At 41.2% G+C, this 26,198-nt stretch overlaps 2 protein-coding genes across 2 annotated transcripts; one reads left to right on the forward strand and one right to left on the reverse strand.

Moving 5' to 3' along the window:
* Nucleotides 1–112: 112 nt before the first annotated feature.
* Nucleotides 113–11,723, reverse strand: slc20a1b (solute carrier family 20 member 1b). Its single transcript, XM_058616852.1, has 11 exons — nucleotides 11,417–11,723; nucleotides 9,288–10,005; nucleotides 9,031–9,171; nucleotides 8,289–8,374; nucleotides 7,921–8,017; nucleotides 4,501–4,620; nucleotides 3,177–3,458; nucleotides 2,396–3,047; nucleotides 2,112–2,297; nucleotides 1,925–2,009; nucleotides 113–1,775 (listed from the first exon to the last, which is right to left on the reverse strand). Exons 2-11 carry the CDS (start codon nucleotides 9,634–9,636, stop codon nucleotides 1,617–1,619), a joined length of 2,157 nt encoding a protein of 718 aa, XP_058472835.1. The 5' UTR covers nucleotides 9,637–10,005; nucleotides 11,417–11,723; the 3' UTR covers nucleotides 113–1,616.
* Nucleotides 11,724–15,291: 3,568 nt separating this feature from the next.
* On the forward strand, nucleotides 15,292–22,237 carry stard7 (StAR-related lipid transfer (START) domain containing 7). Its single transcript, XM_058617902.1, has 8 exons — nucleotides 15,292–16,355; nucleotides 16,631–16,794; nucleotides 16,929–16,978; nucleotides 17,281–17,391; nucleotides 17,574–17,656; nucleotides 18,475–18,574; nucleotides 18,655–18,739; nucleotides 19,776–22,237. The coding sequence occupies exons 1-8, from the start codon at nucleotides 15,916–15,918 to the stop codon at nucleotides 19,952–19,954; spliced, it is 1,212 nt and encodes a 403-aa protein (XP_058473885.1). The 5' UTR covers nucleotides 15,292–15,915; the 3' UTR covers nucleotides 19,955–22,237.
* Nucleotides 22,238–26,198: the final 3,961 nt, after the last annotated feature.

Genomic DNA, 26,198 nt, shown 5'->3' on the forward strand with positions numbered 1-26,198 from the left:
GTGTCCTCTTTTATGTTATGTATCGTGATACAATAACATCAACACAGGAATGGTATTTGTGGTCATGTACACAACATTCATACAGCTTAAAAAAAAAAAGGCTTCATTTCAATTTCAGTGTTTTCCCATTTTTATTTTTGCTTTTTTCATTTGGAATCCATAGACATGGACCAAAGTATGTGTATTTTTTTTTTAAAAAAAAGAATGAAAAAAAAAAAACAACCTCGTCTTTGGTATCTAAGGGAAAATAAAAACAATTAAGGCAACTACAGCATCTTTAGATCTGAAATGCATTTAGTTCGGCAGCCAAATGGCCACACACTAATGGCATGCAACATATGTTTATCTGCCCAGATTAGCTCCACACCACATCACTCTGGTGACTTCCAGTTTTTTTTGGGTTCCTGTTCCTCTTCGCTTCAAAGCTGTAACTTCAGCTTCTCAAGCTGAGGGAGGGAGCAGGAAGGGAGGCAGGGGGGATGATGGATTTTGTCTCGGGCAGATGCGACCTCAACCCCAGCTGAGAAGCAGCCTTTACAAGGTGAACTAGAAAAACAAGTCTGAAGCAGGCCCCTAAAGCATTTAACCATCAACGCAATCAAGTTTTAACAGGAGATAGTTCAGGCCTCGCCTTGATGTTTTTGCAATAGTTGACATTCTGTGGTTACGGTTTCTCAAATCCAAGTCACCGAAGATATTTCAATTGGTCATTTATGTGCCAATTCAAGAATTTTAGAGCCTTAGGTGATTCTAATTATGACAGCAGATGATCCACTGACTTTAAAGGTAAAGGGCTTTGTCCTTTCCCGGCATTAGAGCGCTGACTTTTTTCTTTCTCTTTTTTTAAACACTATGACAATACGTCTGACGTTATTCTGCTGCTGGTTATCCAGTGTTTTATAATTAGTGCTTTTACCACATACTGTGCCATGTGGATAAAGGTTCACCAGCCTGTCTCAAATTCAAAATGAGTTGAAAGTCCCAAAAAAAAAAAAAAAAAAACACAAAAAAACTCCAGCACAGCAGCAACTATCCTTGTTAGGGGACGCAAGGAAGAAAAAAAACAAACAATCTTTTAGCAACAAAGTCTTGAAATTGGGGAAAAACATACACACCAAATACCTCACTTAAATATATTCCTTTAGCATCGACATTACTTTCCGCTTGTGTTATGATAGGAGTTACGTCTGCAAAAGTCTAATACTGCATTTTATTGTTAATTTCTGTATGTTTTAAAACAAAATTAAAACAGAATGGTTGTATATACACACACACATCATTTCAACTTAGAAAAAAAAGAAAATATGGAAGAATGAGCATTAGAAAAATGAAAACAAAATCAGCTGATGCTTTCAGATTAACTCTTACAGAATGATGAGGTACGAAAAAAGTCAGAACAAAGATATGCAAGCTTCCCTCTGAAGCTTTGTGGGCCAAATGGAACAAATGGCAAATTCTAGGTCGAAAATTCTGCAGCCAAGAACCACAGGCCCATATTACATGTCCTCAACACTTTTTTTTTCCTTTTTCTTTGTTGGTTTGAGGTAAGCGATGTATTTTGGCCTTCCAACGTCACACATTTTTCTCCTCCCCCTGCGTGGGGCCTCGCCAAATGCTCACGGTCCGATGAAGAACATGAAGAGGGCCATGATTGCGGCGCTGATCAGGCCCGAGATGGGCACAGTCACAAACCACGCCATGAAGATGTTTCGGAACAGACGCCAGTCCACTGCCTTTTTGGAACGCAGCCATCCTACGGCAACGACCGAGCCCACCTGGAAACACAGCAGTTGTCAGATACCTCACACCGTCAAATCATCCGTCTGTCTTTTAAAAACTTGTTCCACATTTAGAGCGTCTAGACGAGGCTGTGCCCCCCCTTGTCCGTGTCTACCTGCCAGACCACAGTGTTTGACCAACTTACCTTGCAGTGGGTGGTGGAGACAGGCAGGCCAATGTTAGAGGCCACCACCACAGTCAGGGCTGAGGCCAGTTCAATGCTGAAGCCACTGTGGGGGAAAGAAAAACAACACTTAAGTCTCTGCTAAATTCAAAAGAGTGGTAACGTCTGTGGAGGATGTGGTCTTGTGACTAAGACTGTCTGTTCGTACCTTGAGGGAGTGATGGGGGTGAGGTCCCGGCCCATGGTCTGAATCACTCTGCGACCCCAAACCCAGAGTCCAGCGCAGATGCCCACGCCACCGTACAGCAGGAGCCAAATGGGTGTAGACATGTTTGAGTCCACGCTGTTGGTTTCGTAAACTAACCACAGAGCGACCAAAGGTCCAATGGCATTACTGCAAAGGAAGGAAAGTAGGTCACTTCAAGACTTTGAAGGTGAAAATGATTTAAACATCTTTCCAGGAAAACAAACGCAACACAAGAGTATGCGTACCTAACGTCATTGCCTCCATGTGCAAAGGATCCAAAGCAGGCGGTGAGAATTTGCAGGAACTGGAAGAGCGTTGAGACTTCTGGTTTGTCTGCCTCGAGCCCATCATCCTCCAGAGAGCTTTGGCTGCTACCTGCGTCCTCCTTCCCTATTTCCACTGCCACTTCTCCGGCTCCCAAGCCCTCAGGAGTCGTGTACTCTGCCACAGCATTGCAGTAGCTGGTGTAACTGTCCATACGGATGCGCTTTCTTTCCTGGCTGCCTGACCCTGGGCCCTTGTCGCCGTCCTCACTGGCACGGAACTCACCTTCCCTATGCCTGAAGTCTCCATGCATGCCGATGATGGCCATAGTGTAGGAAGTGTAGCTGTTGTTGCGCCGAATTGGTCGGTCGCTACCCTCGCCCATGCAGTCGCCAACCTTGGCCAGGTGGAGTTTGTGCAGGAGGTCTTTGTAGAGACCAGAGTCCTTGTGGACCGTGTGGTACTGGCTGTAACCGTTACTTGGTATTTGTGCTGGCCTGTTGTTGAACTGAGCCTGATTGTTGAATTGGACTTGACTGGGAGGATTTGCTGACCCATTGGTGTGCTGGGCTTGCTGGTTCTGGTCCTGGTCCTGGATCTGGACATGGCCATTTGCCTGGACCTGTTTAGGTGCTGCAGAAACCGGAAAAAGAAATATTGAAACCGGTTAATTCAGTATTAATTCAGTTGAGAGGTTATAATTTATACCATCAAGTGACAACATTACATACAAAAGCAAAACATGTTTCTTGGCACACTCACCACCATTTGCATTGCTGAAGTCAATGTCATCAGAATCTCCAATGTCAAATGCCACCCTGCGTTCTTTATTATTGTCGACATCTTCAGAGTCTCCGATGTCAAACACGACCCTGCGCTCCTCACATGGTGGTTGGGGCAGCTCAGGCATGCTTTGATTGACAGCCGGGGTGATTAGTGTAGAGGGTTCCTTGGCAGCCGGTTTCAGGATTGGACAGTGAGCCTCTCTCAGCTCCCTCTTCTCCATCAGCGGGCTTTCAGCGGGGCTGGAGGACTTGATATCTCCTGGTCAGGGAGGAGTCGGGAATGAGACGTTACTTGGGTCATGGCCAAACATATACACTAGCACAGCACATGTGTTTCATTTCAACATGAATGTGCAGGGGAGCTGGAAAAATTGCATAACCACCGTCAGAAAACTTTTTGTCCTAAAACTGCAACGTTACCTGTGGTCAAAAGCAAGCGCCTGTGTTCCCAGGATCAGATAAGGGATTATGACCTTACAAGGAACATATTTACACGACCACTAGCAGCTTTACTTATGACCAGCTATAATACCCTGTGGATCATATGGCGGTTGTTTGTGGTTTTAAAGTGAATCAGATACTAAGTACCAATATTTTCTAAGAAAAAAAAAAAACACACAAGTTGGTCAAACTGAATCGTCGATCCTGACCTGAAGCAGCAGTCACCCTGAGCTTTCTCGCATTAACTGCACAGCTAATGCCAATGTCAACACCTTAAATCAACCATGGCTTATTTTAAGGCAAAGACCAATTGGTGGATCACAACTATTAATCAATTAGTCTGCTCATCAACTGAACAGAGTTCTAGTTTTTACAGATAAAACCTGCTGTTTCTCTCTAAGGGTAAGAGAGTCTATCCATAAACAGGTTTATCCAAATTGTTTAAAGAAACAGCCATTTTGTAATTATTCTCGTTAGTTTAAAGCAAAGCTAATAAAGTCAGACTAAAGCTTTTGACCAGACAATGGAATATTGATACAGTAATAGAGGGAACTAAACATTCATGAGGATTTTTTTACCTCAGAGCCACACTATGTACAAATGGCTTTTTTCATTAATCCAGGATTATATGAGGAAAAACTGGTGGCAACTTTTTAAAGATTTTAAATTGGATTATGTCCCTAAACTCCATTTGCCTGGAGTCCTTAGTGTGAATAGGCTTAGGTTTCATGTGCAGCGTTAAATTCCTCACTTGTCCAGTGACCTCAGAAAGGAAGCCTCTCAGTACAGTGGTCTGCACAAACTGGTGGCCACTGGGATTTCAGGTACTAAAAAATAACAAAAAACTAAATGCTACTTACGTTCAATCTTCTTCTTGAGGCGAGGGCATACAATAAACCAGACCACAAGGGCAGTCAGCAGTGAGCAGGCCAATGAGATGAGCAGGATGCCCCACCAAGGGATCTTGTCAAATCCCAGCACTGAAGGACCACCAGGTGCCACAGACAGAATCAGATACACAAAAGGCAAGCAGAAAGGCAGTTTTTAAAAAACAAGGCAGCATGTGCTACCTTTCCTTAAAGGACAACACACAAACTTACATTTCAATGAGACTATCTTACATGTTTTACAACTTAAGCAGTTTAATGAAACTAATAAAAAAAAAAGGGGGCTAAGATAGTTTTAATATAAAGGTCAAATTAGTATGGGGAATTTGTATCATATACAACATGGACAGCTTCACTGAATTAAGGTAAAAGTACTAACTAAAATAACATAACACGACTTCCTGACAGCACTGCCCTCTTTGTGCCACGTCCTGTTAAAAATGGAAAGCATGTGGCGTGGCTCTGGATTTGAACAGTTATGCAACACCTAATAGGTGAAGGAGCAAAAATGTCACCATGACCCCCAAGAACCCTGCTAATAACTGCCCATGGACTGCATGCACCCTGAAAGGCCACATTATTTAAGCAGGTGGTGTACTCATACATCCGAGCAGTTTGCTGTAGCAATAAAAGCAGCCACTTGCCAAGACTGCAGCAGAGCTGATGCAGCAGAGGTATAGATGTAATGCAGAACATGCTGGCAGAAACAACTCTTTAAATTTCCCTGGGGACACGGTCGTCTCCGACACACAGCAAGGATATATGTCAGCAGTGTATTTAGGAGAAAAACAAAAACAGGAGCTGTTGAAAACTCCAGACGCACCTCTGGTTAGGTGACCTTGGCCATGCATAATTAAAAAGAAAAAGAAAAAAAAAACTACCACGAGCTTGGAACTGTTTGGGAAGGTTAAGATAAACAAAAGGAAATGAGGGCCAAGGCTATGTGATAAGTGTCTCGTCTGTTGTGTTTGTTTGAGGGCAGAGTCCATGGTGTCCATTTTGTTATGCAATAGCTCGTTCCCTACAGGACAACACAGGGATGAGGAAACTGGAAAAAAACTGGAGGGTGGCTCTGGAACAACTGAGCCCCCAGGTCTTTTCTCTGAAGTACATCAGCTCACATGTGAGCTGATGTGAGACAGCCAGAGGCAGGTGTTGTTTCAGACACCGCCAGTACAGTAAACACCAAGTGTTATAAAAAGGGACACAAACCCCAAAAATGACTGGTGAGCCAGACAGTATTTATGTGGTGACTCTTTGTCACCATGACAAAATATAAAAGACAAAGCCCAGATCTACCCGTCCGATAAACACTCTCACACAAAAGGGAGTTATTTACACCACAGCCGTGCCGTGGGATGAATGGTTCTGCACAGGAAATGGCATTTTAACCACGGCTACGTTCCACACCCCTCCCTGAACCTCTATCCCGTGGCCTGTATTACACAACATGTTTGTTTTTCTCCCCAGGTTGTAATGTGCCACTCACCACTACGCCCAATTAAAATGACAGTTATGGTGGCAGTTTATGACTCACTTGGCAAAGAACCTGTTGGGGTTTTTTTTTTTTGGAACTAAAACCCAGTGTAGCACTTAAGGTATTAAGCTGCATTTGCACTGAAGGGATCTGTATCTACCCGTGATACAATGATTGACAATAGCAACTTTAGACTTTGTTTGTGGATAATGGCTTGGGTTTAAGTAAAACCTCTTAAGTGTGATGTGTTAGTTACACCGCTGATTGTTTTGTGTCCCCAGAGCAACCAACACCACCAAGTGTAAGGGTAACCCAGGTTACAAAAAAAAAAAAAAAAAAAAAATCTGTATCCCACATTTAAGTTTAAAAACTGTGTGTGTGTGATGTTTATCATCCCCATGACATTCAGCTTTGTGTAACACACAGCACTATGCTAAAGAAAAAGTATTTTTGTGTGCACAAGAAGCAGGCTCTGACACTTCTCTGTGAAGGCAGCAGATGTTTGAACAGAACATAGTATCTCTAAGACGCCAAGAAGACTTGATGGTGACTATACCAAGACTTGGAAAGCTGTCTATTCACATCCGGCTGACTGACATTTTAAGAGGATGGCAGTTCAGACCATGTATAAATCTGGGTAGATTTTCACTTCACAATGATTGGGGCAGCAGTGGAGTGACAGCCACTGAATCTTTTATAAGGTGTGAAGAACCCAGGTCACACTATACGTCTGTAAAGAATCGCCAGCTGACCCTCAGATTCTTTGGCCCAAATTTTGACTCGTGCTGACTTGAGGCCACCAGCACTGGAGCATATATCGAGTATGGGAATGTGCTGTGGGGTGCCTGGTGTCCAATCGCACCACAGTGATACGATGTAAATAAGAGGGACATGGCCTTCACTCCTATCACAGGAACCCAAATACACTCCACTCAGTTGACTGCAGATCCTGCTACCTCATAAGCGTGGAGTGCCATTATATAAAGATGGAATGACAAAACTGTGAGTGTGTTTAAGTTAATCACTGGACATAAATTAGCTGTGTTGCTTTGTGTCGGCACATCTATGGCTAACCTGAAGAGGATTATCCTAATGTTGAACTGGCTTCAATGCAGTCTTGAGGCTTTAGTATGTGTGTGCTGACAATGTGTCCTCATCTACAGTATTAAGAAAGTATGGCTAGTGTGCTGCAAGGTGTTTCTTTAGGTGTCTAAATGCAATCTCGCACCTTTTTTTTTTTTTTTTCTCTTGTGAGGTACCCAAGTACAGGTCCTCATGAACACTGTGTTGAGGTGACTTCACACAACTTTACAGAATGTGCCTCAATAAGCCCAGTAGTGGGCCATGCTGGAACTGCATGTGATCTCCACTGAGTGCGCTGATGTGCCCGCACACATCAACGCACCATATCTTGTCAAACTCTGGCCTGTAGCAGCCATTTAATGGCCCAGGCCAGCTAACATCTTGAACTGTAAGGCCCTGTAGAGAGAAAAACAAACAAAGGAGCAAAAGTTGCTCATTTAATAAAGCGTTTCAGGAGGACGACAAGTATTCAAAGCATAACTAAGCAGCAGTACAAACTACGAGCATTGCAAATACCCTCTTTACTTCTTTTCCTCCTCCATGTCTGAAGGGCACAGTCAGTGATGTCAACAGTTAAGTGAAAACCTTTTTCCATCTCCCTGTTGTGCTCCACTTTAAAAACTTTTATTGCAGCTATGACCCACATACAACCACAAGCAAAAAAGCCTAAAAAAACATGTTAAAATAAAACACAGTTTCTGTGAAAATGGTAAACACAGCCTGGTTCAGTCTGGAATACATGTGGGCATCCGGCTGTCTGGGGGAGCAGTTTATTTTAAGCTGTGGCTGGAGGCAGGCATGCAGAGCAAAATGACTGAAACAATGATACTCACTCGGAGCTCCAGTGTACATGATGGAGAACAGGTTGACTCCCATGGTCACCGCATAGAAGACGGGCAGGGCCTTCAGTCCATTTGGAACAGGGTCTTTCTACGGGGGACAAAGCACAGCAACAAATCAGGTATTAAGTTTTCAGTGACAACAAAACTTTTTTGTAGCCTGGTAACAATTAATAAGGGCGTGGTGGTAAAATTATGCAAATAACGGTGTCATCGGGCAGTAGTTTTATTGCAAACATTTCTTCCATTTCATTATAACCGTGGGCAAGTGCCGTGTTGAAAGTGACCCACACATCAGCCCAGAAGTTTCTCATTTAACTCAAATACACACACTGCCACAACGTTGACAAGAGCCAACTTACCTTGTGTAAGATGAAAATGCGCACAAAGTAGAAAACAGCCGCTGACATTATTCCAGACAAAAGGGGACTCAGGAACCATGAACCAACTGCAAATTAAAGAAATAAAAGTAGTTTTATTGGTTATGTAATACTAAACAACTCCATCATGAAAATTGAACATAAAATCACCCTGGCTATACATTTTAGACTGTTTATATTATTGGCATAAACGGAGACAATCTCTTTTTTACATAGCATGTTAACTCAATACATGAGGAACTTTGCGGAAATATTGAAATGCTTTCCTCCTTAATCATCTTCTGGGAAATCTAATAGCATTTTCTTTCAAAGGAAATTCAATACCTGATAAGCCTGGTCTTGGGTTAAACAGGAAATCTCAGTTATACCACTTCCTAACTTAATAATTTTCCTTGTAAGGTGGACATCCTTTGGCTATTGTGGTAATTACAACTACTTTTCCTGTGAATAGTCGAAGGGTAAAATGAGGCATTATTCAAACAATTATGTCTCATTTGACTGTAAACCAGGAAATACTGGGATCAAGGCATTTCAAACCGGTTACATATTTCCATGTGTTGTAGATTTAACTTTACTGAACCTGACAACTCCAAACTAATCATGGCTCATAAACATATGACAAAAAATGTGTTAATGTGTAACAGTAACACTGCATGTCACACATCAGCACTTCAACCTAAACAAAGAGGACATTTCTAGGTCAGATAATCAGTGTCAGGCTTACCGATGCGTAGGAGTTCAAACCACTTGACTCCCTGCTGTCCTCTGGCAACCAGTGAAAATCCAATAGTAGCACCAACAATACAGTGTGTTCCAGATATGGGGAGCTTAAGGAAGGAGGCAGCCAGTTGCCACACAGCAGAACCTAATGAGTAATGAAGTGATGACATTAGACACAACAGCTTTTCCATAAAATTGTAATGCATAAAGACATTGTAAGGCCAGGGTTCTTCTCATGAGGCTCTACCAAGAGATACTCACCAAACATGGCACTGACCGACCCAGCCATTAACACATGCTTAGATGTTTCGTACATGGTCACATCGATGATACCCGTCCGGATGGTTTCGCTCACTTTGGCCCCAAGGAGTACTGAGCCTAGAGTTTCAAACACTGAGGCCAGAATACAAGCCTGTCGCAAGGTAACCACTCCAGAGCCAACAGCTGTACCAAACGAGTTGGCAACATCGTTGGCACCAACAGAAAAGGCTAAGATGAAGGCAATGATGAAGCCAACAATTAGCAGCCACATGTACTCTGTCATAGCTGTGTGGCCTGCTGCTACTGTGCCAACCAGTATTATTGTTGCTGCTGTAGTTGTTGAAACCATGATTGTAGTCTATCTAACTGGTTCACAATCTTATAGGGAATGTAATATATATGTATATATATATAAAAAAAATGCTATTTCTAGACAGCAGCTAGTAAAATAAAGAGGTACTAGGTCAAATAAATAATTAGCTTCTCTACAGGATCACTGTCTTAAAACAGGATTTCAGCAGATTCAGCAGTGCAAATTGGTAAGAATGTTTATCTGGAACTGACCAGAAAACAATTAAAGGTAAACAATTAAGAGGAGGGCCTATTGCTATCCTGTAATTAAACTAGATCTGTTGTTCTTTTGTGAGTGCTGAGCTATTAAACTGAGTGAAGAGACAGCCATTGTGCAAATGTAACTGCAGATGTGCAGGTGTACATCCTGAAAAAGACAGAAAATGCTTGCTTTAATAATAACTTCCACATTCCATCTTCATGGGTAAATAGAGCTAAACAACATGGGTGAATCATGTACTTGGATTTTTTCAGATAGACATTGCAGAAGTGATTTGATTCACATCAAGACGGAGCAATATAATAACCCCTTTAACTTCTATATATTAATGCAGGGGCAAAATATTAATGCAGGGACAAGAATGTAAAGATGAATTGTTTCTAACCGGTCTTCTATTTTCATTTTAGCACACATTATATAACAAAAAAACACTGCTGCCTAAACAATTTGCTATTTGCAAAGACTGTGACATGGAAAAAAATTACAATGGACCATATGTGTAACAGTGTTTTCTATTGCTTTTGTGGAGAAAGGCTTTTTTAAGCTTAATTTTATTTTATTCAAGGTTTTGAGTTATAGCACACTGTATCTGTCAAATAAAAGTAAAATCATATAGATGTATGGAAAAGCCGGTAGTAAACGAAACGACCGGAAGAAGGATCTGGCAACTGCCTTGTCTAAAAACGCCATTTCGGGGCCATTTTTAGTATGTGACGCAGGAAGGAGCCGGCTTTTATATACGACAAAGTCATCGAATTTGACTCAGCTGCTTCAATTGTTAACGTTTATTATCGTTTTATTCAGAATAATTGACTAATTCATCCGTAAAAGATAAGGCGTGCCTTCTTTGTACATGGGGCAATATATCCTACGTGCGCACGTGTCGTCATCCATTCATACAACACGACCCTGAATACGAGCGCCGTCACGCGCCCGTAAAAATTAAATAAATAAACAAACAACTGGGACCGTCAACTTCAAACTTGACGACTAATGTTACCCAAATAATAACAAACAATCGTTGCTTCGTGTCGTTATTGTCCGCGTTTATATTTTAATGACGTAATTTTCCGTAAAAAGGGGACGTAACCATGGACCGGATGTGACTCCCACCGACGACCGGGAGGATAGAGGACAGTCTCTGCCGTGTGTGTAGCCACGATCTGCAAAATAATCTAGGACGAACTGTCAATATTGATAAGACTATGTTGACTTTCAATAACAGCTTTCATCGCGCCAAATAACCTTGTTCTGAGCAAAATGTTACCCAGACCTGGAGATAACGGGAACACAATGACAACACTCATTATCTAACGTCGTCCAAACAATACCTTTCACCTCCAAAAGTGTCCACATTCACTCATATAATACGTTAGTTTCTCATAAGTCATTCGGCTCGTGCCCATATTGTTTAAGATGTAACACTACGGGATGTTACTCAATGTAATTATTAGCATTAGCTTCGTATTTACACTGAATGGCGACGCTAATCATCATAAATGTCCGGTGGGAGACACACGACGATATTTTAATTCACACAAAAAATTGTAAAACTCACCACACGTTGCAGTTGTCAATCTTGTGAAGAACGCAGGCTTGCTACTAGCAGGTAAGCTAATTAAGAGCGCGCACTCAACGCTACGATAGCGCGCGCGGGATAATGAAGAAAAAAAACTGACTACGAAATTTAAATATATACCAGGAAAAAGAAATATAGCTGCCTTACGTTAAAAAAATCAATTAAACAGTTGTCGACGACTAACAGACTCGAAGTGTAATAAATCCGTCTTTACAAACTCAGAAACGTCCTCAATTGATGGGGCTTCGCTGCCGCATGTGTGGAACTTGCTCGTGCCGGTCTAAAGAACAGGAGGTTCTTTTTTTTTTTATTGGATACACCCACCAGAAAGCCCCACCCCTCCAGCTGTCACCAGGACAACCGCTTTCCTCCCCCCACTCGTTCTTCCCTTATTTTAACCGATCATGTGCTCAGTGCATGGGTCTCTTCTTCTTTTCAGCAGAGCTTTCCAAAGTCCAGAAATCTGAGGCCGCTTAAAAGATCAGCAAACCTCACGAGCCCCAATTCATTTCAATTCAGTCAACAGCTAACACTGACATGAGGATGTTTCGTCCCTCATACAAATTTATAATCACTATGTCCAGTTGAGGGGTGTGTGTGTGTGTTCCCTAAGGTACAAAACGTTGCACACTAATGTTCCCTCTTCAGTGGTAAAAACATGAGTAAGTGTCCTACTGGCTGCCATTCATTTGTATTGCATTCTAAAGCAAAATATAAATTAAAAAAGTGATTTGTTTCGGAAACACAATAAACAATCATTAAAATGTTAATTAGAAAATATGTGTCACAAAACTTTTCTATACGGAAAAAATGTTAAATGTACAAAAGTACAAAATCAAACTCCAAAAAGAAATATTGTACATGCTGCTCTTTATACATATAAGAGAAAAATCACTTTAATTTATTTAATTTATTTTTAATACATAGTTGAGGCTATTGGACACTCTAATTCACACTTTCACTGACATTTCTCCATGTACCAGTACGCAGGATATATCTGGTGTTTTTAATGTTTTTGCCATTAGTCACTGCCTCAATTGTCATGCACTCACGCTTCAAATAAAAGCCCATGAGCGAATAAACATAACCCTGACAGAAAAACCCAAACAGTCACCCATAGTAACCATAAGGATACAATCAAAACAACATTGTCATCCATTGTGCAATTGGTTGGAAAATGATAACAACATTCACTCTTTAACAAAGCCCAACGTCTGCCTGTCTGTGTGTGTGTGTGTGTGTGTGTGTGTCTGTCTGTCTGTCTGTCTGTCTGTCTGTCTGCTTGTCTGCTTGTCTGCTTGTCTGTCAAATTCACTCTGGTCTTCGCCCACTTGCCCACGTCACTGCTCTTAAAGATCATGGAAAATGTCCTCACCCACACTGTATTGGGAACTGTTTAGAGTGTTTACCAGGATACATGTAATTGTGAATTTCGTCCGAACACCTGAAGGCAGCATTCCACAGAAGAAGGAGTGGCGATTATAGCAGCTGCCGTTGTAGCATATCTGTTTCAAAACTACTAATTCGAGGTGTTTTATGCTGGAAATTTGCAAAAGTGCACTCGTACATTCGAACATCAAAACATCTACGACTCATTCATCATAATATTTAATCAGGATCTGTGTTTGTTCTCTTGCACTTATCTGGAAGCCAGGAAAATGACCTCACCTTAATCACAGATCAGCTTAACCGTCAAAGTCAAAGAGGGAATTCATTACTGTTATTTTCATTATTACCAAACCCAATAAGGTATAAAATAGACATAGCCCAGAAGTACTCAAAACACTTAATAAACTTGACATTATAGAAATCTACATCCTGCATGCAAATAGTGCTCAGCTCTCTGGAGCAGTCTAAATATTGATGATCATGAGGATATTTGCATTTGAGCTAAGTCAACAATGAGAGGCACATGCTATGGGCCTCATTATTTCTTCAAAAACATCTCGTCTCATGGTCTTATGATTCTTCGCCGGCTTTCATGAGCAATACACATTGTTTTGCCTGAAGGGCATCAGCTCCTTTTGATATTCATTGTCTTATATCGGTGTTGTTTATTTTGGCCAGATGAAGTCACGAAAAGTTCACTGAAGGAGTGGCTGAAATAATGTGGCGCCTGATAACACCACGGGCTTTTCAGGGCCACGTGTAGTCAATATAGTGCCTGTAGCGATGAAAAACCACTGATCCCAAATCTCTCAAATATTAAAACAACAACAACAACAAAAAGCCTCCATGAGACTGATCATTTCCTACTCTCCATATAGTTCAACAGCACCACCTTGTGTATATTACATATAATAATATTTTGACTCTCACGGCCATGCGATGGACTGGCGATCTGTCCAGGGTTTACCCCGCCTGTCGCCCTAGATTCCCCCCAGATTTTGAATCTCAATAATACTTTCGTTGCCTACATCTTTCTTATGTGTCCAGGTTCACCTTTTCTCATGTCTACTTGAAGTGTGCAATGACATAAAACCTCTGTTCCTTTTTCAGTGGTAACAAACACCATGGGCACTAATTTACAAGCACAAGTTCCACACAGATTGTTATATTTAGAACCACTCTTGCATTGTATATAACAACAAGTCATTATTTTACCTAAAATCAAACTTGATCCACAGATTTTACCATGTTAAATGGTGATGTCAAATTATATCCTGACAATGTTTCTCATTTTGGTCCTGTGGGTTTACTTAAAAATGTTTCTGAATTAGCCTTCAGCTGATTTAATCATAGCCTGCTCTTTGAATGTGTATCATGGATGAGTGATGTTACTATTAGGAATGTGGCTTTTTACGTTATTATCGGTTTGTGTCTTTTGATATTTTTTTCTATTATGAATCCCATGGAAAATGTGTCTATATTTGTCTGCATCATTCTGATTCAGTTCCTTGCTAAATTCCATACATACATATATATAAATGTATATATACAGTATTATGAACAAAATGTATAAAGTTAAATTCACATGTAATTAAGTCACAAACTAAACACATTTTTGTCTTTAATAAGGAAATGAAGTAGCACAAACAAAAGAGATGCAAAAATAATGTTTGCAATATGATTGATGGCTGTAGATTGAGTTTATTTTTCTTTTCTGGTACTCACACATTTTATCTTTCTGTTATTTTCATCTTTAAACTGCATAAGGTTTCACTTCTTGTTTGTATTACATCATCGCATTGTTATTGGTCATTAGAAGTTCAGAAAACAGTAATCCATGAAGAATATTTTTGCATTTTTAACATCAACATAAACACAGCCAATGAAATGGGTTTGACACAAATATGACTCATGTTTTATGATTCAGAATCTCTGGACACTTCCTCACTAAATTTAACTATCAGGAATTAACATATCACATATCAGCGTCATAATTCAGATTTGAAACATTTAATAACAGTTGTTTCACACCAGATTTATTTGGTGTAATTTTGCAGTGTAACTTTCTGTGACATGGACACTAGTAAAAAGATATTTAGAAAACGCTAATTTGTTGATGGTCCCTAAGTGAAACCATTCTTGTCAATGGGTAGCAAGCAGATATTACCTATATCTAAAACTAAATTGGCATTTCAACTGTAATTATGACAAGTCCGAGTTAAATGGTAGATGTCCCGAGCTCTAATTGTGTCATAATTCAGTTGCAAAGTGAAATAAATGTTCCTCTGAGGACAAACCTGCGATACATAAAGGGAGAACGTTACGTCACAAGGAAAATGTTATAACGGCTTTGTATACTTTACTTCATTCCTACATTCAGAGTTCCGTGTGGAACTTTTATTCCTGTCATTGTGGTTGGCCTTTGTTTGTTTCTCTGTGTAGTGAGTGAGTGAATAAGTGGACTCTGAAAACCGTAGCTCTTAACTTGAGAGACTTAGACACGAAATCTGATCCCAAATCAGCGAAGAAAAACGGCGAAGTGAGCATCTGCTGCTAGATTATAAAACAGACAAGCACAAGGACCAATGAAAATCGCCTCTGGAGAACACACGTCCAATAATCACACATACCGGAAGTTGTAAGGCGGGGTTTCCGAGTGGGCGTGAGAAAGACAGCAGGAAAGGAGGTCAAATGCAACGCAGGACTTTCAGAAACGTGTCTCCAGCAGTAATACACAGGTAGATAATAATGCTGGAATAACAGTAAACCATAGAGTTTACATTTAGTTTCAGAAATAAATGTGACGTCGTTGTTATGTTGTTTATCCGGTGTGTCGCACTAGAACATAGATAACATTAGCAATAGCATCCCGTGCTGCATGCTCACAGTTAGCTCAGTAACTAACGTGAGGACGGCATTATAATCGCGGTTTTTGGTCGCCGTGCCGTACCGTCACCTTTTTAGAGGTGATTCGTATCACGGCAAAGTTGTAGCCTCGTGACCACGAAGTGCATTAGCTAGCTGCAGCACTCAGCAGCGTTTGGTAATCTCGTTTGTCTTTGAGAACTTGTGTCACGGTCACAGCCGTCATGTTTCACCCAGTGTCCAGTCGTCTGATCTGCGAAAGCGGCGTAAATACGATGAGGCTTCAGAGCAGCAGGTCACTCAGGCAGAGCACTCAGACTCAGATAGAGAGGTTCCCGTGGCTGGGCAGGAAGGTGGACCTGCTGCTGTCCTGGATCCAGAGGGCAGGTACCCGCGAGGCCGCGGGCTCTGGTAAGAAAAGGAAGGGCTTGCTCTCTATTTTTGCGGACCACTGCGGCTTTGTTACTGGACAGAGGGTACGACGTGCCTGTCAGGTCGGCGAGCTTTACTCTAATCTATACTCCGAGCGCACCAAGTGGAGCCTGGTTGGGAACATTTGGCGCAGATTACAGAGCAAGCATGCCCCCTCTGGAAGACTGTTTGCGGCCCTGGCTGGTGTCTTCATGTGGGAAAGTGAGAAGATTCAAGATGAGGATATTCGCAGGTGGGTAATATTTCCTAAAATGTGTTACATACATGGTGGGATTATGCTCAGTTGAACAGTAGAATCACCAATGCATTTGACCAGAAGGATGAGCGAGGGTTGCACATTTGCTACACATCTGCAATGGGGCATTTAAGTTTGTTTTGAGACTCCACAGTTCACTAACACACATTGCATAGTTTTCCCTAGGTGCGCTTGCAGCCTTTCATGCTGATTTGACTATTATCTTGAATGTCAGATGTGTTATTCTGAATACCCTGTCCTGGTATATGCAGGTGTGGGCTGGAGCTGCAGCAGCTTGAGGCTGCAAAAAAGCCAAGCACCTCCTCAGGGTTAGTGGTTGGACAGCAGGAGGATGGCTGGGAAGGTGTGATGGAGAAGAAAGACTTCAAAGTGTGGAGGCGGCCTATTCCTAACAGTCACCTTTATGAATACAGAGGTCAGTTAAATCCTATTGTCACATGTTTCACCAGATGTCTGAAAATTTAAATTTCTGGGGTTTTTTCTTCTGATTCTGAGGATAATTATACAATTTATCTGAGTCGGCTTCCTTTTCTGTGTTTGTAATTGCAGTGTTGGGCTCCTACAATGATGTCACACCAAGACAGTTCTTCAATGTACAGGTACAAAAGGAATAAAGTGAAAAATGTGTTATATTTGGGTGTTATGCAAGTGTGCCTGGCTGACCATGAAAGGTTGAATGCTTGATATGGGCATAGCAGTGGGGATTGCACATGTTGATTTATGATATGGCTGTATGATATATCTACAGCTTGTTTTGCATTTCTATTTCCATTGCTGCTCTTGCGTAACTTGCATGGTTTAGCTGTACACGTGCAGCACAAAAGCAACTGTTTTTTTTTATGACACCGTGAACTATATTAAGCACGATACCCTTGACTTATGCCTTTCCCCTTTCCTCTAGTTGGATACCGAGTACAGGAAGAATTGGGATTCGCTAGTGATCAAGCTTGAAGTTGTGGACAGAGATTGTGCTTCAGGCTCTGAAGTTGTGCATTGGGCCACACACTTTCCTGTGAGTTTATGTTTATTGATTTTAAGGTTGTAAGTGTAAAGTTCACACAACACCATTGGCTTTTGTTGTACAAGCCAAGTTTGAAGGACATTCACAATTGCACACTGCATGAGCAAATGCTATATTACATTAATCAGTCACATTTAGCTCTGAATGTAATCTTGTTTGATCTTCTTTCATAGTATCCTTTGTACTCAAGAGACTACGTGTATGTGCGTCGCTATGATGTTGATGTTGACAACAACCTCATGGTGTTGGTATCAAGGTAAGACTTGGATTGTTTCACACACGTATGGATGCAATCTTTAGGGATGGGTATCATTAAGATTTTAACGATATTGTAGTGGTGAATGTACACTTAATTCCAACGCCACTGAATAGTTGTTAGCTTTACCTATGGCCTTGACTCGGAGGTACTGTTTTAATTCATCAACCACCAAGGCAAGAGAGTGTTGTCTGAAGGGTTTGCACATTTATTTCCACTTGCCGTACATCCAAGTTACATTTCTATCCACATGTATCCAAATTTCATTAGGATCAACAACACATACAACAACACCTTTTTCAATACTGCTTATCGATCCGGGGATTTAACACTACTCTTATTGTGTCTTTTTAGGAGAAGGAATTAAACAAAATAAGTTAAGAATAAACATTTTATTTCTCTTATTATTAACATGTAGGGGAACACAAACTGTGCTATTTTAAAGCAGGTATTTTCTTTACAGAACTTTAATAGGCTCAAACAACCATGTTTTGGACAACACACTTACCATCAGCTGCTAGGATTTAACCAAAATGTTGCAAAATTTAAAATTGAGAATATCTGGATGATCTGTTGGCAGCGACAGCACAAACATGCAGCAGGCTGGGACAGAGACACACACAGATCTCTTCTCTTGTGAACAGTGAAAATCTGACAGACAAATGTCAATTTTCCCCCTAAATTCCACTAGCAGCACCATAAACGTCAGCGCTTAGTGATATTACTGTACTTTAATTTTAGTCCTGGGACCCATTTAGTACCAGGTTTCGGTACCTATATAAACCTAGTTACCTTATTCATGTAATTTTGTTGTCCAGAGCTGTACAGCACCCAAGAGTTCCTGAAAGTCAGGAATTTGTGAGAGTCCATTCATACCAGTCGAGGATGGTCATTCGTCCCCACAAGTCCTTTGATGAGGTTTGTATTGAATTATGTAAGTTTCAGCCAGTCTTCTCTGCCGGCAGCCTTTGAGTCTGATTTTGTGTTTCTATTCACAGAATGGGTTTGATTACCTGCTAGTCTACAGTGACGACCCTCAGACTGTCTTCCCACGTTACTGTGTGAGCTGGATGGTGTCAAGTGGTGAGCAATTAACCCTTATACTGCTGCAGTCAATGCACATTACAGTTAATATATACAGTTGTGTGCAAAAGTGTTTGCCCCCTTCCTGATTTCTTATTTTTTTTCCTGTTTGTCACACTTAAATGTTTCAGATTATCAAACAAATTTAAATATTAGACAAAGACAACCCAAGTTAACACAAAAGGCAGTTTTTTTAAGTGATGATTTTATTTATTATGGGGAAAAAACTATCCAAACCTACATATGGCCCCTTGTGAAAAAGTAATTGCCCCCCTTAGAGAGAGACCACTTAAATAGAACCTGTCAGACAAAGTGAAGTTGGCGACTCATCTAAGAGGTCACAAAAGAACCCAGAACAACATCTAAAGAACTGCAGGCCTCACTTGCCTCAGTTAAGATCAGTGTTCATGACTCCACCATAAGAAAAAGACACAGCAAAAATGGCCTGCATGGCAGAGTTCCAAGACGAAAACCACTGTTGGGCAAAAAGAACATTAAGGCTTGTCTCAATTTTGCCAAAAAACATCTTGATGATCCCCAAGACCTTTGGGAAAATACTCTGTGGACTGACGAGACAAAAGTTTAACGTTTTGGAAGGTGTGTGTCCCATTACATCTGGCGTAAAAGTAACACCCCATTTCAGAAAAAGAACATCATACCAACAGTCAAATATGGTGGCGGTAGTGTGATGGTGTAGGGCTGTTTTGCTGCTTCTGCACCTGGAAGACTTGCTGTGATAAATGGAACCATGAATTCTGCTGTCTACAAAAATCCTGAAGGAGAATGTGCGGCCATCTGTTCATGACCTCAGGCTGAAGCGAACTTGGGGTCTGCAGCAGGACAATGATCCAGCAAGTCCACTTCTGAATGGCTAAAGAAAAACAAAATGAAGACTTTGGAGTGGCAAACACTTTTGCACACAACTGTATATCTTTTATATATTGTGAATGTATTTCTGCCTCATACATTTCATGTTTGCTTGCCAAGCATGCATATTCTCCTGATAGTAAAGAGGTTCTCCCCTTGCACTTGGCAGGTATGCCTGAATTTCTGCAGAAGCTGCACACTGCTGCTTTGAGGGCAAAGAACTTGGAAGTTGGAATCCACGACTATGTAGGTGTCATTAAATCCAGCGATGGCAACCGCCAGCCGAGCCAGGAGCGCCTGGGTGGAGACAAGACACACACAGGTGGTCCTGGACCGATCTACGCCTGAAATGGACATTTTACAGATCACAATATGTGTCTGAGGGTTTTCACTTATACTTGAATGCAAATCAAACCCTCTAGCAGCAGCCATGCGGGGTAATTGTGTGATCTGCAACTGGAAGTTGAATCGGAGGGTTAAAAACACATACAGTGAAAGTCCATCCATAGACATGGATGTAGAAGTTGTAGATGATGTGTCCCAAGAACAATGCACTGTATTGACGACTGTCTCACTGTCCTTTGCAGAAAATATTGCCAGGGAAACGTTTCGTCCAGACTGATGGTCTTGGCCCAATTTTTTTTTCTAAGCCAACCAATGCCACATTACATTTTCTGCTTCCTTCATAATTCTATATGTCCTGCAGCCATTGGACACCTTGAGCCAAAATTGTATATGTCGTGGAGATGGTGTTTTGCCAAAATGGTATCTCTCAATTCAATGTCCCGTCTTTTTCAAGGCTTGACACGTCAGGATTGCCAGCAGCCTTGTCACTCTTAGTGTTTGGTGTCATTTTTGGTCATTTGTTGTGGGAATGGCCGCAAAGTAGTGGAACATAGGACAGCAACTATGACTGGCTTCTGCTTAGCATTGTGACTGCAACATAAAACTCGAGCTAGATATTCTTGACTGACAGATGAAGGCCTGCACAGAGAGCGACCTCAACAGAAATGCTTTCTAAGCTGGGGGGACACAACACAACTTTCACAGTTACAGATATTGTTTTGATATTCCCACTACTCCCTGTCGCCTTTGTCTTCTGACGCTGTTTCCTGTCCCACCTACTCTTTTTCATTGGCGGTTGGCAACTTGTGTTTGCAGTTGGGTGGGTAGTATGTCTACCCGATTGCGTCCATATTCGGCTCAAAAAGGTTTGATTGACTGCAACTGAAGTCAGGTTGGGTCTGTTACCTTTAAGAGATTTCTGTGCCAACTTGCCGTGCCGACATCCTCAATTCAGTGCTGACTGGTTTGACCAACTTTGAATCGTTGGTAAAATTGGGTAAACAAAATCTTGTAGTGTGTCCCCCAGCTTAACATATTTCTTCATTGTGTGAAACAAAGCAACTGATCGCCTGTTGGTTTACAGCATACGTGCTTGTTTGATCTTCATATGACTGGATGGAATGGGCTGCAAAAAATAACTTTCGAAAATGTTGCTGTTACTGGAACACCTGGAATTCAAAATGTTATATATTGTGTGTGTGTGTGTGTGTTTTTGTGGGGGAGGGGGGGATCATTGGCATAATGCAAGCACATATAAGGTTTCACTCTGTCCACCACACTGTGTGACTGTTAAAAAACTGCCAGTGTTGACTAAATAGCCTTCCGAGTGACGGTAAACCAGTCCTTCAGCATTTGGGGCATAGTGTCTTATAACAACCAAGTCAATCCTCAGATTTAATGGTACTAATGTGCTTCTTCACGGCTCTCCTGTAGACACACTCCAATAAACCTGTGCCCTTTCTAAAGAGAAAAACAGAAATTCACCTACATTTCATAATGGTCAAACCTTGCATTGTATCATTATTTTGTTATCCCAGGATTAACGGCTATCATTTAAGTTTGCACTATTAGAAGTCATCGGTGTTTGTGTTTTCTCTGTGTTGCAGCACTAGATCATACACCATAATCCGTGCACTGGAATTCTCTCTTGTGAATTTCCTGCCACCTAAAACAAGCTCTTTCTCCCCGCATTCTTTTTTGCCATGGGTGTTATGAATGTACTGAGAGCACCACCGTCAAACATTGCCTATTAAAGTACACTGTTTACAGCATGACAATCTGATGCAAGTACTTAAAAATCCATCTCTTCCACCAACTTCATGCACTAAAAAGTCACGTCTCTACATTGTACGTTAACACAAATCAGCCGAAGTGCATTGGGTTGTGTCCAGTATTAATGTTTCCAAAGTCTTCTGTTTTTTTTACTGGTCTTTCATTTTTTAAAACGATTGCGCTACAAGACGTAAGATATGCCTGGGAATTGAAATGATTGTTAACTTCTATGTTAAGACGAAACTGAGTCTAATGAAATGACTGAATTGAAAATTCAACTTTTGTTAAGCTTGAGCCTGTAACATTTTTAATTTTGTCGTATGTAGATTTCTGCGTGCCACCTGCAACCGTCTAAAATGTGCTTCTGTTTTTCTTTCTGCAGACACTTGACATTTGATTTGTCACCACGTGATTTGGATAATGAGCTTGTGTACTTGTAACCCCATGATTTCAGGAGTTGTTGAAATGGAAGAGCTACTAATCAGATCAAATAAACAGATCTTTGTGTGTCAAGGTGTGTTTTCAAGCCGTGTGTCTCTCTTTGAACACGTGGTGTTTGAGGAAATGGCGGTTTAACCTTGTGTCCTCAAAACCCTTTGTGTTAACCTTGTGCTCGTGCAAAGCAGCCTCCAGTCTAATTGGATAACCTTTAATCTTACATTTCCTGTCTGGGCATGAGGTCAGTGATGGGCTGCACGGTTTAATGGAAGCACTGTCTGGTCATCTGATCAGCCTTATCTCACAAGACTGTTAAAGGTCTCGTGTGCAGCATTAAGCAGAGTTTATCAGCAGAACTGGAACGTGCTGCCCATACAGTTAGTATGTTTGTATAAGTGAATGACTGTTGCGTCACTATGTTTCTATATAGGCCACACGGTTGGTGTAGTGGTTAGCACTCTTGCCTTTGCAGCAAGAAGCCCCGGGTTTGAGACCCGGTCAGAACAAGGGCCTTTCTGCGTGGAGTTTGCATGTTTTCCCCATGTGTGCGTTGACTTTTCCTGGGTTCTCCGGCTTCCTCCCACAGTCCAAAAACGCATTGGATGCTCTAAATCACAGTTGTCAAACTGGCGGCCCGCGGGCCATATGTGGCCCCCAATCAATTACATTCGGCCCATCACGTAATATGTTGTAATGAAAACAGGACCCACAACCTCCTAATACTGTAATACTAACTACTACTAAATACGTCACAATTGTTAAATGTATCACATTCAGCAGTAAATTCTATACATAAGCTTATTCAGTTGTTATTTACTAGATTTCACATTGATTTTTGTTTGTTTTTGATATTGATAGACTTATTTTGCATCATATACATGTATTTATCGTGAAGTGTGCATCATTCCACATCAGTTCAAAGACTTTTGCTTTGAAATTTGTGAAATATCATCACTTTATTTCGATTGTTGTACGATAATATTGCCCACTTGCAGCAGTTGTTTTCCTCACTTTTTTCTCCAGACCGGCCCCCTCTTGACCAGACTAGACACTCATTGGCCCAAGGTTGGAACAAGGGCCTTTCTGCATGGAGTTTGCATGTTCTCCCCGTGTGTGCGTGGGTTCTCTCCGGGTTCTCCGGCTTCCTCCCACAGTCCAAAAACATGCAATGTGGGGATTAGGTAAATTGGACACTCTAAATTGACCATAGGAGTGAGTGTGAGAGTGAATGGTTGTTTGTCTCTATCTGTGTGTGGCCCTGCGATGGACTGGCGAACTGTCCAGGTTGTACCCCGCCTATCGCCCGATGTAGCTGAGCACAGCACCCCCCGTGACCCTCTGGTGGAGGACTGACCTCTGCTCTAAATTGACCGTAGGTATGAATGTAGGAGTGGATGGTTGCCTCTGTGGGCCTGTGATGGACTGGCAACCTGTCCAGGGTGTACCCTGCCTGTCATCCTATGTCAGCTGGGATTGTCCCAGCACCCCCCGTAACCCTCATGTGGAGGATAAAGTGGTAGAAGATGGATGGATGTTTCTATATTAATTAAGGAACAGTCCACTGTTTCTAGTGGTTAATCTAGTGGATTTCTTTCCAAGACTTCTTCTATGTAGCTTATTCCACTTTTGTAAGTCGCTTTGGATAAAAGCGGTGCAGAAAGATCAGTTAGTGTGTGCTTAGTGCGTTGAAGCGGAAGCTAGTATGCAAAGGTCACTGTAGTTTCCTGATGCAGTACATCTTTAATTGATTTGTTAAAAATCGACAGGCACATGTCACTGACTGTTACACACTGCACCTTCAAAATGTATTTATTTTATTTCATTTTTTTCCATTACCCTGGAATGAGCGTTTTATATTTATAACAGGAGCTGGGACACATCTGTGGAGGCCGCCGTTTTGCACCACCATGTGTTTTAAAAAAGCCCATAATTGACAAAGATATTTTGAGTTTTGACGTTAACTGAAGGCTACACGGGGTGAGGTGAAGGATATATTCAGCTGCAAAATGCAACCTCACCAGTAAATTAAGTGTTTACGTTTGAAGTGACATGAGTTTCTTAGACCGGAGAAACTTTTTGAGTATTCCTCTACTTTGGATGGAATCAGAATTCCATAAAGAAGCTGTCCTTCCTGCTCCTGCTTAGAATCAATTTGCATAACATGATTATACTTCTCAAAAAAATGAAATAAAATATGAATTTGTAAGAAAACGTCGGCTCTGATCGACCACAGCGAGACAGAATACTGGTCAGTGTCAGTTACAGCCTTCGTGCAGGAAATGTTATGACCGTTGTGCTGTTGTTCCTTTTTTTAATGTTGTGTTTTAAGTTGAGTTAATGAAGGTCACGTTCCATTTAGTGACTTCAGCTTCAGAAAAGTCTCTTGAGAAACTTGAGTAACACAGAGTATTCATGCAATTTTAGTCATCTGTCCTCTTTTTATTTGATGAATTGTATTGAGAACATCACATATAATGTTGGCTGCATTAGGATGGCAACTTCAAATGAGGAATAGCATACCACTTCATCCGTGGTCAGAGGGCAGTGTGATTTAATAACAGCTGGAACTATCAACAGCAGTATCCATCATTTTAACTGCAGGGCCGAGACCACTATCTTCTGGAAATATGTAGGATAAAGTGCAGTGTGTAAAATAAATCCAGGATAAACACTGTTGCAATGATCTTAATGAAAGTAACCCAATATTTTATAGTTCGTTCGTTGTCGTCTGAAGTAAAAAACTTTGTTCATTAAGATAAGAGTCATGAAGAAATGAGTCGGGTTTAATCATTTCAAATTTATTGGTTTAGATTTGACCTGTGAGACATCGCTGGCTGAATTCAGAATGAGTAGCCAAGCACCTTACGGAAACCAGAGCAATATAATTTTATTATCGGTTGGAGAACACACTCCCTTAAAACCACGTGCATGCGTCTCAGGTGTTGCACAACGTGTCGCTCTTTAATTTATAGATCTGTGGTGTGTCCAGTGTCTTAACAGAGTGCACGTTGTTTTAATATATGACCTCTACCACCTGGGATTTTTAGCCACAGTTAAAAGCCACTGAGCACTTAACCGTAATTGATCGTTTCCACAAATCTACCATTTTGGAACCGACCAGCTTGTAGAAAATGACATTTTTATTATTGTAAACCCCCGTAACACACACATACACACACACACACACACACACCCAAGAAAAAACCCAGTTGGCGCCAGTAAAAGACACAGAATGTATGAATGATATTTATTGATCGTTTTCTTACAGCGTGATATAAAAACTCATACAACTGTATATCATAAAAATGACCCACCTCATCTTTTTTTTGTATCTTTTGCTTTGCCGTTGTCGCCACATATCACATATGCAGTCTTAAGTTTTATTGCATGGTATTCGTGTTTATTTTTAAATAGGAAAAATTCAAATGGTTAAAAATTGTTCTTCGACGTTCACGACAACAGGTGGATGGTGCTCCGAAGCCTCCAAGGTGCTTGGCACAACCATGGACAGAAGATGCACTGCATGGTTAGATCAAGCACAATGGAGTCATGGGCAAAGAAGAAAACCCCAACACAGGCTCCGGTTTAGTGTGAGGCATCTGAGGGAGTTGGAAGCTGTTAAATGGGTAAAATTTTTGATGTAAAAAAAGAACAACAAGTTATATATTTGCTTTCGCTAACCATGGCAAAGTAACGACACTTCTTCTTTTTCTTGGTTTCTTGGCAGCATGAAGACAGTCCTACGAATCGGTGCTATCTGCCGTACGAGCAAAGGAAAAGAAGTCCAAAGGTGATTATACCAAATATGGCGATTATAAAATGTAACACAGATGCAGTTAAGAGCATCTGCAGAATAAAAAAAAAAAGAAAAGACAAAAAAGGACAATGATTAGTCATAGGTCACACTCACTGCGGGGAAAAAAGGGCTACACCCTTCCTGCGCACAAACTGCGACAAACCCCTCCCTCTCGCTCTTAGCGCCTTACACTATCGTCACGACAAAAAAAAATCTGAATTAAATAAAATCGAACAATGT

Source organism: Solea solea, chromosome 19 (genome assembly GCF_958295425.1).
Source record: "Solea solea chromosome 19, fSolSol10.1, whole genome shotgun sequence".
In the NCBI taxonomy this organism is placed as follows: Eukaryota; Metazoa; Chordata; class Actinopteri; order Pleuronectiformes; family Soleidae; genus Solea; species Solea solea.

Excerpts from the sequence above, each read along its gene's own strand:
- slc20a1b (XM_058616852.1), bottom strand. The coding sequence starts at position 9,636 with ATGGTTTCAACAACTACAGCAGCAACAATAATACTGGTTGGCACAGTA. Across the intron at positions 8,018-8,288 it reads GCATTTTCATCTTACACAAG|AAAGACCCTGTTCCAAATGG; the intron begins GTAAGTTGGCTC and ends TGTCCCCCGTAG. Across the intron at positions 3,459-4,500 it reads CCTCAAGAAGAAGATTGAAC|GAGATATCAAGTCCTCCAGC; the intron begins GTAAGTAGCATT and ends CTCCCTGACCAG.
- stard7 (XM_058617902.1), top strand. The coding sequence starts at position 15,916 with ATGTTTCACCCAGTGTCCAGTCGTCTGATCTGCGAAAGCGGCGTAAAT. Across the intron at positions 16,356-16,630 it reads CAAGATGAGGATATTCGCAG|GTGTGGGCTGGAGCTGCAGC; the intron begins GTGGGTAATATT and ends TGGTATATGCAG. Across the intron at positions 16,979-17,280 it reads GACAGTTCTTCAATGTACAG|TTGGATACCGAGTACAGGAA; the intron begins GTACAAAAGGAA and ends CCTTTCCTCTAG.